This window comes from Artemia sp. Qi Xiang Cuo, chromosome 2 (genome assembly GCF_049724085.1).
Source record: "Artemia sp. Qi Xiang Cuo chromosome 2, ASM4972408v1, whole genome shotgun sequence".
Taxonomy (NCBI): Eukaryota; Metazoa; Arthropoda; class Branchiopoda; order Anostraca; family Artemiidae; genus Artemia; species Artemia sp. Qi Xiang Cuo.
Window position 1 is genome coordinate 25954400 of NC_142795.1, and position 17644 is coordinate 25972043.

Here is a 17644-nt window from a genome sequence, read left to right on the forward strand (position 1 = left end):
GGAACACCTTTCTGCATAACTAAAACGATATTAATGAAGCCATCAGTAACATTAATGGGTTAAATTACAAACATATAGAAATTTGTTTCAGCAAAAAATACATGACTAACCTTAGTAATGATTTCACAATTCGCCCATTGTTTGACAATTCGTGATGCGTCAAGCTTTCAAAATAATTCTTAATTATAAATTTCATTTCTATTCAGCCATATGTATCTCAATCATTTGTGTCTCTATTTCTACTTTTCCTACATCGTTTTCATATTTCTTAGATTGTCTTGAATCTTTTGCAGATCCTCTAGCTGATTTTTTTTCCTTGCATGATTCTTGTGGTACACCACTAGTTGATTTACTTATTGGCAGCACTTCTCTACAAAATTTACAAGCCACCTATGAAGAAACACCCACATGACAAAATTGTATACAATGGACAAATGCCAAACGAATTAATCTAATTTTCATTTCACACAACGTGCAGCACACGAACCTTCTACTTTCTTTAAGCTTCCACTGGTTCAGACGATGCTTTATCATTAAATATTCCGGTAAAGGGGCCCTATTCTACAAATAATGAGTCCCATTAATACGTCCCCTTGTGTGCTGAATAGCACACAACTATTCTACGAAGGGGTCCCTGCACTAGTCATGGAATTGCCGTCAATTCAGCAATTTACACACATCTACCTTGAATATTCTTGCAAAACTTGATAAACTTCCGAGAGTACTTTCAGCTGACTTCGTCAGTATTCAAGACAAACAATGTCAAACTCTAGAATTGATGTCGACAATGTGGATGTAGAGTGCACTTAAGCTTTTTTAAAGCCTTGACTAGGCATAAGCTAGATGCTACTTCACAATATTTACTACTCGAAATTATGTCGATATAATCGTGAACTCCGAAAATTCGGTTGGTTAGCATAAAATTCCGCCAGACTTTTCCGTTGTTTAAGCACCAACAGCGCACAACTGAAGATATTTGTTATACTATTTCAGAAAAAGATAAGTTGAAATAGGTCGTAAAAATAAGATATGCAACAAATTTATAATCTAATAAACTCGCTATTTTTAATCTTTCACTGCTCAATGGAAACTGTTTCTCAATTGCTTCGTTCACACTCCCACAAAGCTTAGAAAGCAACTGCTTTTCAGATTTTATCTAAGGAACAGTCCCTAGCTTCTCTGAATTTTTACAGCTGTATCCAAGGCTTATTCTAGCACTTCTTTCTCGGAAACATGCTTGGCTAGGCTTCTAAAGAATTTGGTGTCTCCTCGAATCAAGACACACTTTCTTTGTTGTTGTTTCTATATTGAAGTGTGAAGAAAAATTCGATTTAAAATTTTAATTTTAGGGAAAAGCTGAGGCATGGAGGGGAGGTGAAAAATCTAAGAGCAGATATATAGAGTTCATTACCTCTTTTGAAAGATTGGACTAAAAGAGAAGAAAAAAAAATCCATGGGCATGCTGACAATCCAAACCCCTCCGAACGAAACTGATTTCCTGCATACTCAAGCTCTCTCCCTATTCACTCAAGCTTGTTCTCTGGCTTCCAACTTTATTAATTCTTCAATTATCCATATTCTTTAAGCATTGTGTATGATAACTATTTTCTCCGTCTAAAAGCCACTTTATTCACATACTCTAATTCGCATGAGGCAGGGCGTGAGACAAAGAGGAGGAGGGGGGGAAGGCTATCATTCCATTCGCAAACTATGTGTGTCTTCTTGGGAAATACTGATGTCTCACACCTAGCTTACGTGGAGGTTATCCTCTTAATCAGTCCCACATACACGGAAATTTCTGATTCTGTTGATTTTCTTACCTCTATGTGACTTTGTTACCTCGTAACTCTTGCCTCTTCTTTCTCAACCTCTTTTTATACCTCTTCCTACGTCTATTGGACTTTATTACCTCTTAGCTCTCACCTCTTCTTCTCTATCTCTTTTTACATCTCATCTTACTTCTATTGGACATTCCCCGAACGTTGATAAATTTGAGTTCCTTCTTTGAACGTTAAGGTTTCTTTTTGGTTGCTATTTAGTCCTAAACGTTTTTCGATGGCTTTAGCTGAGTCTATCAGGAGGTAGGGAACCAAGACTAGGAATTACTGACGGTAATTTTGTTTGCGTACGGTTTCTGACGTTAAGCTTAAATTCCAGAGGGTTACTCAAAAATAGTTGGTAATAAAAGTAAATCACAAAGTGTTGGCAAAACAAGACTCGACCCTCTGCGACCGCTCTGTATTATTTTTATCTGCTTCGTTTCCGATTTTTTCCAAAATTAATTAGAAAAACTTTTCCCAAGAAATGAGTTTTTCGAATAAAAGTAAAGAACTTCATTAAACCACAAAAGAGCAAAAATAAAATCAAATAATCTACCAAGCATAAAATTACCACAAATCTGCATCGATAATTACAATAAATAACCCAGTAAAGCTCAAAACGAGCAGAAACTAACATGAGTAGGGCTCAAAACCCCTATGCCTTTCCAAGGCCAGAACATAATTTGCACTTTACTGAAAAAATACAAATGAATGTGCATTGTCAGTTAAATATACATATGCTGATGTTTATTCCTTAAAATGTTAAGAATATTTTATTTATTAAAGTTATAAAAGTGAAAACATTAATTTTTTTCAGTAAAATGAAAAATAAGTCCATGAAAGAGCAGCGCTGCCTATGATATTGCTTATATGCCCTTTTAATACTTGCAAGCGCATAGTTTTTTTTTTAATTGAAACTCCCCCTAAAATTTTTTATCAAAATTTAACTGAACCGTAGAAGTAGTATAAAAAGTATACACATAGTGTCTTCTGGCTAGTTCAAAATCTGTCACATCTTACCCTGAAAGGTCTAAATAACGTAAGCCGTAATTGTCATATTGCTGTGTCACCCTATTGACAATCTACATGATCATAGGTCATTTTGATTTAGTTCAGCCTCCGCCTAAATATTCCTTGATAGCTTCACCTTAGTACCCTTTGCTTGTGTAGTAGCAATAGTTGTAGTAGCAGTAGGAGCATGCACATAGCAATTTTTTTCAACATCCCCTTTAACACACGATAAAATTTTTAACTTAATACCATCAACCGGTCCTGAAGCATTGCTGATACCTCTTCTTGACAACCTACGTGGGCATTGTGTGTTTCGATTTATTTCAATACAACTACAATATTTCCCATAATTTTCGCCTTAATACCCTTAGGTTTATTATTAATAGTAGTAGCCCCAGTAGTTATAATAGTAGCAGTAGGAGTAGAGTTAATAGTAGTAGCCTTAGCTTTAGTAGCACTAGCAGTAATAATAATAGTAGTAGTAGTTGTTGTAAGAGTAGAATCAGTTGTATTATAGTGCAAACATTGTCTTTTGGTTAGTTCAACATCCCCCACAACAAGCGTTGTAAGTTTTAATTTCACACACGAAACTGTTCCTAAGATATTGCTGGTATGCTCTTTTGACAACCAGCATACGGATGGCAGGCTGTCATCTGTAAAAGAGAAATTGTCCGAAATATTCTCTGAAAATTTCACCTTCATACCCTTAGGTATAGTTGTAATAGTGGTCAGAGTAATAATATGACTGCTCAACTTAAAACAATTTGCCATTGCTATGATATTGTCGATTTGCTCTTTTGATCACCTGTATATTCATATAATTCTTGAGATTATCACCTTAACGATCATAGCCCTACAAGTAGATGCGCCAGAAGTAGTAGTTGGAGCAATAGTAATAGTAGTAGTAGAACTAGTAAATGTTGCAGTAGCAGTAGTATTAGTGTGCACATATTGCCTTTTGGTCCAAATTCCTCCTCAATATTCTGTCAAATTTTCACCTACATAAGTGTGGTCTCAATTGTACTAGTATCATAGTAGTAGTAGCAGTAATAGTGTTTGATTGTTAGTAGTAACAGTAGTAGCAGCAGTATTAATGGCAGTAGTAGCAGGTACATTTTGCCTTTTGGTCAATTGAACATTCCACTTATGATGTCCCTGAAGTTTCCTCTAGATATGATAAACCGTTCCAAAAATATTGCTGATTCAGACGTATAAGCAATCTTTATACACATGGTACCTTTTGATTTAGTTCAAGTTTCCCCTAAACTTTCCCTCAAATATTGTTTTCAATATTCTCAGTTTTAGTAGTAGTCGCCACAGATGTACTAGTTTTAGTGATAGTAGTAATAGTACTTGTGGTAGCAGTAGAAGCAGCAGTAGTTGTAGTAGCTTGCAAATATTGACATTTTGATCAATTGATCATCTCCCTTATCATTTCCAGAAAATTCGAAATTAATATCCTCAGTCATTCCTGCGTTACACCTTTTTGACAACCCATTTAAACATTAACATGTTATGATTTAGTTCAACACTCCCTTCAACATTTCCTGAAAGACTCATCTAAATGCCCTTTGTATTTTGAGAAAGTAGAAGTGAAACATGCATACCTTTTCTCAATAACATATACTATATGTAAATAATGAACAAATTGCGTAAATTGCACCCCTTGGCCTGAGGCCTCGGGGAGGGAGGTGAATCCCCAAACGCATAATTACTGAACCGTTCAACAATGCTGTTTTTAAAATGATGTCTCAAAACTTTGTTTGGAGTTTTTTTTTTGGGAAATGATGGGCGTGGGGGGGGGGGGCTGGTTTCTCACAATGCACTTTAACTCTTAAAAAGGGCACTATAAATTCCAATTTAAAATCAAATGAGACCCATCTGAATTTAATACAACCACCTATTCCATAAAAACCTTATATGCTTCCATGGTATAACTTAAAACCCTTGCCCCAGGGTGCTGGGGGAGTTGTGTCAACCCTAAAGGCATTGTTATATATTGAAAGGACACGACACACGATTTGCCATCACACGATTTCAATCAGATGCGTTTGGTGAAAAGAGGGGTAGTTCGGGGGATTGGGGCTAGTTGACCTTCATCACTATTGACTCTTAAAAGGAAACTAGAACTCACAATTTTCAACCGAATTAGCCTCGTCTAGAGTATATACAACCATCCATTCCATAAGAGCCTTAAATGCCCCAGGGGTATAACTTAAACCCCATCGCCCTCAGGTTCTGGTGGTTTGTATCAGCCCCTAAAGCATTGTTATATGGTCTTTGGACTATTTTGAATAAAAGGACTGTCTCAAAATTTCTATTGGTTGCATCTCGGGAAAATACGACGTATTTTTGCGGATAGGGGGGGTGTTAGCTGCACTTTGACTCTTAAAAAGGGCACTAGAACTTCTGATTACCAATCCAATGTGTCCTCTTCAAGTCATATACGACCACCTTTTATATAAGAACCTTATAGGCGACCAGGGCAGAACTTAAAACTCTTGCCCTGAGAGCTGTAGAAGGGGGGTGTCTTCCTCACAGACATAATTTCTAGACCCTTTAACTACGATGAACAAAACTGTTACCAACAAATTTTCATTGGGAGTGTTAAGAGAAATGATGAGCGTGGAAGGGAGGGGGGGCTGGCTGCTCTCAAATCACTTTGACTCTTAAAAAGGGCACTATAACTTCCAATTTCAAATCAAATAAGCTCCATCTGAAGTTTACGACCGCCCTTTCCATAAAAACCTTATATGCCCTCATGGCATAACTTACAACCCTATCCTCAGGGCACTGGGGGGGTTCAAACGCATCAGATTCGTTTGGTGAAGAGGGCTAGCTGCCCTCCATCACTTTTTGACTCTTAAAGGGAACTAAAACTTTCAATTTTCCATCAAATGAGACTCCTCTAAAGTTCATACAACCATCCTTCCATAAAAACTTTAAATACCCCGGACATAACTTACAACCCTTGCCCCCAGGCTCTGGGGGTTTGTTGCAACAACCAAAGCCTTGTTATATGATATTAGGACTATTTTGAATAAAATGGTTATCTCAACATTTCTAGTAGATGCATTTCGGGACAATACGACGTGTGTGTGTGTGGGGGGGGGGGGGTAGCTGCTCTCCGATTACTTTCATTCTTAAAAACGACACTAGAGCTTCTGATTACCAATCCAATGAGCCCTCTCCGAAGTTTATATGACTACGCTTTCATAAAAACCATACATGCCCCCAGGGCATCACTTACAACCCTTACCCTGAGGGCTGTGGGGGGGGGGGTTACGATCCTCAAAGACATAATTTCCGGACTTTTCAAGTACGATAATTTCTTAAACCACATTGGCCTGACATAACATAAAGAAAGAAACACGAGCAAAAATGGGGTTTTTAAAGGCCAAATGAAAATACTGAAAAAACTCAACAAAGCGAATATTTCGAGAGGACAGACGCCTCTCTTCTTCAGCGCGAAACGAAACAGCCCCATTTTTGCTCGTTTTTCTTTCTTTATGTCCTTTCAACTACGTTAAACAAAATGACTATCTCAAAATTTTTATTGAAAGTGTTTGGGGAAATGATGGGCCTGGGAGGGGGGAGCATTTGCCCTCCGGTTACTTTCTACTAATAAAAAGGACACTAGTCCTCTGAATTTCCAATCGAATGAGCCCTTTTTGAAGTTTCTACGACAACGCTTTCTATAAAAACCTCATATGCCCCAAGGGCATAACTTAACACCCTTGATCGAGGGGTGTGTGGGAGGTGGGGTGTTATCCTCAAAGACAAAATTTCTAGACCTTTCAACTACGTTGTATAAAATGGCTACATCAAAATTTCGATCGGAATTGTTTGGGAAAATGATGGGTGTGTGTGTGGGGGGGGGGGTGTATACAACCTCTGATGACTCTAAATCTTGAAAAGGGCACTAAAACTTCTGATTACCGATCCAGTGAGCCCTTTTTGAAGCTTCTACGACAACACTTTCTATAAAAAACCTTATATGCCCCCAGGGCATAACTTACAACCCTTGGGGCTTGTCATCCTCAAAGATATTATTTCCGGACCCTTCGACTATGTTAAACAAAACGACTATCTTAAAATTTTGATTGGATGTGTTTGGGGAAATGATGGGCGTGGGAGGGGTGTATTTGCCCTCCAATCACTTTTGACTATTAAAAAGGGCACTAGCCCTTTCAATTTCTAGTCGAATAAGCCCTTTTCGAAGTTTCTACGACAACTCCTTCGATACGAAGTACCTTGGTCTAAGAAAAACCAAACAATAAATAAATAATACATTGTGCCAACATCGTTCTTTAGTTAGGCAGCGCAATAGCGCTGCCTATGATGATATCTAAGCGCTCAGGGCAACATATTTTCGGTTAAATACATAAAAGAGCAGTTCAAAAACAACAACAACGATATTTTTTTTAACAGATTAGTCGAAAATTCCTTGAATCCTGCTGAAAACACCAATATCCCGTTGAAAACATACCTAGTTACCTTTGAAGATACCTACCTTTGAAGATACTATCATTGGTAATTATTTAATTCGAGTCCTGAAGCAACGATTTCTTAAAGCACACTTGTGCCTCTATAAAGAGGCGACCCACCACAATGTTAAGCGATTTCAGGTCCTAGAGGTCGCAGAGAGACGGCGGTAATCGCATTTTGTAGCCCAAGCTCAAACTAAGAAACTTGCAAAATTTCATCCTCCTCCGACTTTATCTTCATGGGGTAAACTGGGCCGGAAGTTTCGACCCTCCCACCACATCCCCCCTTTACCGTTGTCCGATTGGGCTGAAATTTAGAGGTTAAGCTTTCCTAGGGCCCGGGAGCTTATCCTCGAAATTTAAGCTCAATCCGATCACTCCTTCCCTGTTTTCAAAAAAACAAATATAGCCACTTAAAATACATCATTTCTTTTTTTTCTTGGCCACGCCTACAGGCCACAGTTGGCAACTGATCCGGGTGAATGGGGACTCATTCGAAGCAGAATTGAACCTGTAAGGGCGTTTTGATATTTTCAGACCGAAAAAATTATCCCCCGAATTTACATTTACGAAAAACCTCGTTTTCCTATAAGAACCCGCTATAAGCGGGCTAGCCCGCGAAAACGCGGGCTCGTTTTCCTATAAGAGCCCGCAAGCGATTTCCGGTCTTAGCGGTCGCAGAGAGACAGCGGTAATCGCATTTTGTAGCCCAAGCTCAAACTAAGAAACGTGCAAATTTTCACCCCCCTCCGACTTTATCAAGGAGGCACACTTGTGCCTCTATAAAGAGGCGACCCACCACAATGTTAAGCGATTTCAGGTCCTAGAGGCCGCAGAGAGACGGCGGTGATCGCATTTTGTAGCCCAAGCTCAAAATAAGAAACGTGCAAAATTTGATCCTCCTCCGACTTTGTCTTCATGGGGTAAACTGGGCCGGAAGTTTCGACCTTCCCACCACAGCCCCCCTTTGACGTTGTGCGATTGGGCTGAAATTTAAAGGTTAAGCTTTTCTGGGACACGGGAGCTTGTCCTCGAAATTTCATCTCAATCCGATCACTCCTTCCCTGTTTTAAAAAAAACCAAATATAGCCACTTAAACTTCATTTCTATTTTTTTTTGTTATCCACGCCTACAGGCCACAGTTGGCAACTGATCCGGGTGAATGAGGACTCATTCGAAGCAGAATTCGACCTGTTAGGGCCTTTTGATATTTTCAGACCGAAAAAATTATCCCCCGAATTTACATTTACGAAAAACCTCGTTTTCCTATAATAGCCCATGTTAATTTTTCCCACCACACCCCCTCCCCCGTTAACGTTGTCTAATCGGGCTGAAGTTTATAGGATAAGCTTTCCTAGGGCCTGGGAGCTTATCCTCGAAATTTCAGCTCAATCCGATCACTTCTTCCCTGTTTTCCAAAAACCAAATATCAAGTTTTGTGGGTATTTGCTTTGCGAAAATAGATTCGATTTACTAAAAAAAATTACAATTCTGTCTCATTAGTCCAGCGGTTGATACTTCAGACTGTCAGGCGGAAAACCCGGGTTCGATTCACCGTCAGAGCAAATTTTTTATATACTGAATTTAAACTTTAAAAAAGAAACTGTTTTCTTTTTTAAATTATTTGAAAAAAATTACGTTTTCTAAAGACTTAAAGAGGCTGAGTTACAAGGTCGACCCTTAAAACGTACAGGGATGAGGAGGCACAGTTGGGGGGCTGTTAAAGAGGCTGAGTCACAAGTTCGAACCGTAAAACGTACAGGGATTAGGAGGCACCCTGTACGACGTGATTTGAGTATTCAGGAATTAAAAGCCTTAACACAAGAATGTTCAAGAGCGGGAGGTTTGGGGGGCGGCAGCCCCCCAACTTTAACTCCTGACACGATCAGCTAACAGTTAGTCAAGCAATAATAAGCAATAAACTGTACAAAAACGTGCAGAAATTATTTGAAAAAAAACTACGTTTTCTAAAGAGTTAAAGAGGCTGAGTTACAAGGTCGAACCTTAGAACGTACAGGGATTAGGAGGCACAGTTGGGGGGCTGCCGCCCCCAAACCCCCGCTTTCGCAGCCTTTAAATAAAAAAAAAGTTTTTTAAACTGAAAGTAAGGAGCGACATTAAATATTAAAAGGAACAGAAATTATTCCGTATATGAAAGAGGCTGTGCCCTCCTCAACGCCTCGCTCTTTACGCTAAAGTTTGACTCTGTCTCACAACTTTATTTTTTAAAACAATAAAAAACTTTGGCGTAAAGAGCGAGGCGTTGAGGAGGGCACAGCCTCTTTCATATACGGAATAATTTCTGTTCCTTTTAATATTTAATGTCTCTCCTTACTTTCAGTTTCAAAAACTTTTTTTATTTTTATTTAAAGGCTGCGAAAGCGGGAGGTTTGGGGGGCGGCAGCCCCCCAATTGTGCCTCCTAATCCCTGAACGTTTTAAGGTTCGACCTTGTAACTCAGCCTCTTTAACTCTTTAGAAAACGTAGTTTTTTTCAAATAATATATGTTAGGCCCAATTGTGCTTGTAGAAGAAATAGCACCAGGTCGTGGTTAATTTTTTTTTTTTAAGAAATAACAACTTCAAAAATATCTTACTTTATACGCATAGAAATATGGACATCAGCAGGTCTGGTATTCAGATTATTAAATGGATTTGGTTTTGTTTTGAATGCTCATTTCAATTCCCTTCTTCACTGGGTAGAGTCTTGCTTAAAACCATTTGAAGTGGTTCTATCCGTTTAAAACTTGATGTACTTTCGAGACAAATAATCAGCATGCAAGCTCGTAGCATATACCCTGAATCTAGGTGTATGCTAGGGAAATGATATATATATACGTAAGATCACAACCCCATTTGGAACAAAAAAAAAACACTTCATCCGTATTTCTTCAGAGTTTATTTTTTACTTCACCCAGGAAACTGTTTTCCTTAAAATTGCGAAAATTTGACTTCCTGGTTTTGGCTTAACTTTACTTTCATTGGTGCCATTTTGTAAAAGCCCACTCGCAGGAGTATATGAATATCTTTTATTAAACGCTATTTAACAAAATGAGACGCATAACGAGGAATTATTTCCATAAGCACAGACAACAAAAACACATCAACGGAAATAACGGTGGAAAGAAGAAAACGGACAACATCAAAAGGGTGGACTGAAGAAGTGAACGAAGCTACTGATCTTTCTTTATTCTTTGGCTGGTCATTCGGTAGATAATGGAGTCACGTCCGGGGTCCATCGTCGCAATAAATACTATTAAGAAAAGAAGCAAATGTTAGTCTACTTTTACCCTATTCTTAGCTGCTACTAGAGACATTTCTGAAATAACCAAATATCGCCCTTCCTTAAAACGAGACGGGCAATTTCTTTTTGTTTTAAAGAGCAACATCAGAGAAACAATAAACAAGGACAATATTAAAATTGTTGAGGTAAGCTCAAAAAATACGTGGAAATGTTGTAAAAAAAAAAAAAAAAAAACTATATTAAGATTAATACACAAAAAAGGAAAAAAAGAAAGAAAACTAAACAAAACCAAGGAAATTTCACTATTCTCATTCTCTGTTTTCATAACAAATTTTGTTGATGATAAGTTGCAAATTCGTAATAATTTGTAAAAACTTCAGAAAAAGTGGAAAATAGTCGAAATTGCTCCCTTCATAAAGGTCAAAAGACCCCATCGTAAACAGTCAAAGAATCTGATCGAAAAATGTAGTTTTTGACGCCTTAGGCCCCCAAACACAAACAGTGCGAACACGCAACTGTCTCTCAATATTTCGTAAGGACTATGTTATACTGCACGGATTTTTAGAGTTTCAGCTGAATGCACTTGATGAGAAAAAAGATTGCAAGTTGCTGTATATTAGAGCCATTCGTTTTGCATTTACCAGGTAAATGTTTGGGGGGGGGGATTGTGTCACCATACGGCATCATGTTTTCAGAGACCAGGATATTTCGTGTACATAATTTTAAACCAATTGGCTACTGCAGAATTTTTGCCATATAATCTCAAAAACGCTTAAAATCTTTGATAAAGGCAGAAATAAACTTTTAAAACTGACTATTTCTAAAAAGCTTTACCTTTTATTGGGTTTGCTTCCAAAACAACATCTAACGCAAAATTTTTCATCGCATAAAAAGGTGCTATTTTAAAGGTAAGAAGAAAATTGGCTATAGAAATCTGAGAGTGAAGGAGATCGACGAAAAAAACTAATGAAAACGTCAAAATGACAAAAAAGCCACATTAAGTTCAACATCATACTAAGCTGGAAGAAGGTATCCTTACCAGGCCTTTTAAAACTAAATTTCCTTAAACCAAGTTTTTCCTCAAACTTAAACTAAGTTTTTCCTTTTACTTAAGTTAAAGTTTTTCCATAATTAAAAAAAAAAAAAACTTAAACTTAGTTAAAAAAAAAACATAAAAAGAAGAAGCTTATGAAAAGTTTTTTAAAAAAACTAACTTTCCTTAAACCAAGTTTTTCCTCAAACTTAAACTAATTTTTTCCTTTTCCTTAAGTTAAAGTTTTTCCATAAGTAAAAAAAAAAAAACTTAAACTTAGTTAAAAAAAAAACATAAAAAGAAGAAGCTTATGCTCGTTTACTAGGATCGAATAAAAATTACTTTGCCACCCCTTTTTTCCAACATAAAATTTAAAGGCACCTCACTCCAACCCCCAAAGAACTGTCCTTGAAAGTTTCAACTTGATTCCCTCGTTGTAGGGCAAAAGGCGGTAAACGTACAGAAATCAAGTTTGGATTAACTAATTTAGAAAGAAGAAATATTCCTCCCAATTTAATCGAATTTTTAATCAAGGCGTAAAATGGTCTAGTATCGATTTTTTTACAATATAAATACAAATTTTACTCAAAATGAAATATATTTTTTCAATATTTGAATTTTTACGGACAAAAAATACACAAAAATATCATATACATCCCTCACTCCTTTTGTTTATGGTATTCTTTGGATGGCTTTGATATACTAATTTTCAAAGAGGAAATATTCCCCTCCCTTTTAATCAAAGATTTAATCATGGCGTGAATAAGCCAATATCGATTTTTTACTATACCTTCCTGGGACCTAATGTCCAACCGGTTGTATATTCGTTTACGAATTTTTATCGTCCAGCTTACTGCACATAGGGACTTAAAGATTGTCTCCTTTTCCGCAAGAGGCGTTTGCTGCCATCTGTGATTTTTTTTTCAGTCCAGTAATAGTAATGGAGGCCGAACCAGGAGTCAGCGAAATAAAGAAAATCAACTTGCGAAAAAGGTCAAAAGATAAGAAATTAGATAAAAAATATAAAGAGATAGGCTAGACCAGAGAAAAAAATCAGGCAATATACTTTAAGACCGAAGAATTGACAGGTTTGATTTTTAACGCATTTATGGTTATTGCTGCCATCTGGCAAAAGGACTTTCAGTCTTGTACAATGGGTTGTACATTCGGTTTTACCTTAGAAGTCCAACGGGTTGGAAGCTTGTATTTTTAGAGCTAAGTTTTTTTTCTGGTTAGGCCTAACATTTTTTTTTTCTTCAGTGAGGCTATTTAAATGGAGTTGTAGTATGTCTAAAGTTTCCTACTGTGAGGTATAAAGCACCAACAGTTTCTTTCTTTTGCAGTATCCTTGGAGAAAACCTTGTCCTTACTTGGAAACAGCGGTATCAGCGACTTAGAAGATAGCAGAGACGAAACCGACCCTGAGTGGTGTTTACCTGGCAACACATGTGCAACAGATGCAGACCAAGTGTCCTCTGATAGTGAAGAAGAGTCTCAAAGTGCAGTATATTCCAGCACTCACAACTGATTCCATACCAACAAGACGCTCAGGAAAAGTTCCACAAAAAGTGGATCAGTTCAGATACCTTGAACGAGCATCATTCATACCTTCCCTTGTACTCAGATTCAAGTCAGCGAAAAAGCTGGAAGCCACACGAATATTTTTGAAGTATTTCCTTGACTCACCTTTTGAGACAATGGCTTTCGCAATGAATTGTCATTACCAGAAGGTCACAAACAAATCTTTGCTCTCTAGTGCCTCCGATATGAAGGTATTCTTCGGCATTTCAATCGTCATGATTAACCTGAAGTTTCCTCGTCTTCGAATGTTCTGGAGCAAGAAATTTCGAGTCCCTATCATCTGCAAGAAAATACCTTGAGATCAGTTTTTCAAGCTTAGACAGAGTGTTAAGTTCCTTTTGTATGACGAGTTCGACGAGGATACGAAAAGAAATGATCGTCTTTGGAAAGTGCGTCCCTTGCTGAATGTGGTGCAAGATGAGTGAGCGAGAACAATTCATTCGTATTGACGAGCAAATGATTCCCATTGCTGGGCGATGCAGCCTGAAGCAGTACGTACCAAATAAGCCAAATCTTCTTGGCTTGAAGAACTTCGTTTTAGCTGGCTCATCAGGTCTGGTGTATGATTTCGTAATCTATCAAGCAAAGACAACCTTTGTGCCAGAACTACAAGCTAAAGGTCTGGGCAGTGCCGCTGTGCTACACCTATGCCAATATCTAAGTGAAGGTTCATACCTTTTCTTCGATAGGTACTTCACTAGCATGTCTTTGCTCGAACAATATATCAGAAAAGCGCATAAATGGAACCGGCACAGTCATGAAAAATCGACTTGAAGGTTTACCCCAGTGAAGACCGATCGTAACTAAAGAGAATTGGACGTGGGACGTCCTTTACGTTCACGCGAGAAGATCGAGCTGTAGCTATTACGCAGTGGTACGACCACAAGCCCATTTTTCTAGCTTCAAGCTGCTATGGCAAAGAACCCTAGATACCTGTATCAAGATACGACGAGTCTGAAAGAAAATGTGTAGACATTCCGAGTCCTCTTGTGGTAAGACAGTACAACAAGTACATGGGCGGAGTCGAACCCTGTGACCGCATTGTGATCTATTACAGATTCAGCAGCAGGACAAAAAAGTGGCCAGTTCGAGTTCTTCACCATTTAATTGATTTGGCTTTTTCGAATGCCTGACTACTCAACAGGTAGGATTCAATCAAAGGCAACAAACCCTACGATCAGCTGATCCACTTCAAATTTCAGGTAGCTGAATATTTAGTTGAAGATCTTTGGCGATCAACCGAGGGCGACTTCAGCGAATGTAAAGGCGATAATGACGAAGATAAACTGGAACAGTCGGCTAAAAGAAGAAAAAGATGCCCTTTGTCATCCGGACCGGTAAGGAAATCGAATGCAAGGCATCTTCCTCGCTTCGACGCGACGCTGAAGAATTCGGCTCGACGCCGGATGCCTGGATGCTAAATGCGAACGAAAGTGTTCTGCGAAGCGTTTCAGGTCTATCTCTGCTTTCAGGTTGGCAAGCAAAGTCGAGAATGTTTTTCGGATTTTCATAAATGATAAAGGATATTTTTGTGTGTTATGTACGTTGATCGTATATTTTCTAATGACATTTTGTAACTTGTATTTGAATATTACACGAAGTTGAGTCCCTATGTCCAACGGGCTGTACCCCCCCCCCCCCCCAGCCCCAAGGACTTAAAAAAATTAAAACTTCCATTCCATCGAGTTGTGCTATTTTTTATCGGTAAATTCCAAATTTCATATTCGCACCTACTCAGGAACATACCCAGGACCCAGGAGGATACAAAATACATATTTTACTCAAAATAAAATATATTTTCGATATCTTAATTTTTAGGGACGATAAAAAACGCAAAGTGTCATATATAAAGAGAAAATAGTTTTCACCTTCCTCCTCTTTGATAGTATTCTTTGGAGGTTTCGGTATACTAATTTCCAAAGAGGAAATATTCCCCTCGGATCAAGTATAAACACTGTCGATTTTTTGCTATGCTAATACAAATTTTACACAAAACAGAATATATTTTTCCTTATTTGAATTTTTACGGACAGAAAAAAAAACGCAAAAATATCGTATACATTGAGAAAATATCCCGCACCTCCTCATCTTTGATGGTTTTAGTATACTAATTTCCAAAGGGAAATTATTTCCCTCCCCTTTAATCAAAGTTTTAATTCAGGCGTAAAATAGAATGATATTGATTAGTTTTTCCATACATATACAAATTTAGCTCAAAATTGAATATACTTTGAATATTTTAATTTTTACGGACACACACAAAACAAACAAAAACGCGAAAATATTATATACAGAGAGGAGATATCCCTCACCTCCTCCTCTTTGATGGTTTTAGTATACTAATTTCCAAAGGAAAATATCCCCTCCCCTTAAATCGAAGTTTTAGTCCGGGCATAAAATAGTCTAATATCAACTTTTTTTCTATACATATACAAATTTTGCTCAAAATTGAATATAAAAATTAAATACAAAATTCAATATTTTACTGTTTACGGACACGAAAAAAAACCGCGAAAATACAATAAACAGATAGAAGATATCCCTCAGCTCCTCCTCTCTGATGGTACTCTTTGTGAATCTGCGCTGTAAAATAGTTTTATATCAATTTTCTACTCCACTGATGCAAATTTTACTGAAAAAGGGACATATTCTTAATATTTTACAGCTAAATCAATCAAGTGAATTCTACAGCTAAATAAAATACAAATATAGTGAACTTACCAGCTGCGGCAACAATAACCCATATTAAAGCAATTGAAGTCCAAAGAATGATATTGAAAATGGCAGCATAGTCTTCGCTATATTCCTTTGACAGATTTAAATGAGCAAATTTATCAGTGCCTTCTTCGGGTGTTTCACGGCGAACTAGATGATGTGAATTTTCGTAACCAGATGATATGACTAATAACATGAACTAAAAAAGGACAAATTACGTTAAGTTCAGATTACTTCATTCAATGCTGGGAAAGCTGACTGAATTCATTTTTTAAATGTTATTCGTACCTTAAGTCTAGATTGAATTAACACATCTATCCACATGACAAGTCTTAATTTACTAATGTCCTCCGGGATATCTATGAATTATTCAAAAATGCTTTTCTATTTAGCAATTCAGATTATTTCAGTTTAGGTTGTAAAATATTAGGCCCGTTCTTTTGCACTAAGATTTTACATCTAAGATCTCACATCTTTCTGCAAAGATTTCCGTTCTTTTAACTCATCTTTGTTCTAAGATCTCACAGCTCACTGATGTTAGCAAAAAAGTGTGAAAGACGCCATCTTTCTGCCATATAGAACACTGATAAGAGAACTTAGATGATATACTCATCATTGTTCTTAGACCGCTGATCAGAGCAGAATGATGAAAGACGTTTGCAAAAGAAAGCCATAAGATGTAAAATCTTAGTGCTAAGATTTTACTTTTAAGCGTTCTTTGCAAAAGATGCAAGATCTTAGCACATAGATGGGTAAAAGAACGGCCCTATTGTTGGAGAGATACTGTCGTTTCCATACAAGAGCAAAATTTGAAAAATAGCCAGAAAAACTTTATCTGCAGGAGTGAGGGGGGGGCAAATATTTCGAAATATATCATAACTATTCAAATGGGTTTTCAACGTTGACCATAAGTCTAAAAGTTCATCATCGGATTTTAATCATTGTATCTTTAATGGCTGAAGGAAACGTCCTTTTAGAACTAATCAACAGAACTTCCATTTAATCTAATGCTGCCATCGACAGATACATTGAAGCTTACAATAATGGAATCAGTGGACACCCATGGTGTTCTTTTTAAAACAAAGCAAATGTATCGCGTTTTTTTTCTCTTGTAATGATTGTGCTTGTTATGTGTATTGTGTAATTATTTGGTTAATTATTGTGCTTGTCTGCCTACTTTATGAATTTTAATTTTGTTTTATTAGTAATTTTTCTTCATTTAAGTTTATTATGGTTTTTACAACGGGTCATGAATAAATTCAATCCATTTAGAGGGATTAAGCTTTGGAATAAGCTTAGCCATAGATTTAAAGAATACTTATTAATTAATTTAGACCATCGAAACAGATTAAAATTGAAGAGGGTGTAATTCTATTATAAAGTATTGGAAAAATGTATTTATTGACTTCTTTGTTTTTATTACTTTTGTAAGGTTATTGCTGCTTCGGGATTGCTACATAATGAAGTTTTGTAGTATGTGTTTTATTCATGTTTTAATTTCTAGGTACATGTTTTACCCTCCAACTCAGTATACCATTTACTTATTCTTGTTAATATTTTCTTGGTAGTAGCACACCCTGCCAAGCACTTTTGGCGTGCAACCAATTGATTTTGTTTGCGGTTAAAAAAAAAAAATAAAAAATATTACTACTAAATGGGATTCTCACCATGATAAAATGTGTTTACAGGGTGGCATTTGCTTGATTACCTTGGACCTTCTCAAACAAGTGTAATTTTTACTCCCTTGCGGGTGA

At 37.2% G+C, this 17644-nt stretch overlaps 1 protein-coding gene across 2 annotated transcripts in view; it reads right to left on the bottom strand.

Moving 5' to 3' along the window:
• Window positions 1–10332: 10332 nt before the first annotated feature.
• The window catches only part of ATP6AP2 (ATPase H(+)-transporting accessory protein 2), a 50967-nt gene continuing 43655 nt past the window's right edge, over window positions 10333–17644 (bottom strand). For both annotated transcript variants that reach the window (XM_089108034.1, XM_089108033.1), the window contains exons 6-7: window positions 15897–16089; window positions 10333–10570 (exon numbers count right to left, since the gene is read on the bottom strand). In XM_089108034.1, coding sequence (XP_088964160.1) covers window positions 10491–10570; window positions 15897–16089 — 273 coding nt within the window. In that variant the 3' untranslated portion in view covers window positions 10333–10490. The remainder of the gene's footprint in view (window positions 10571–15896; window positions 16090–17644) is intronic.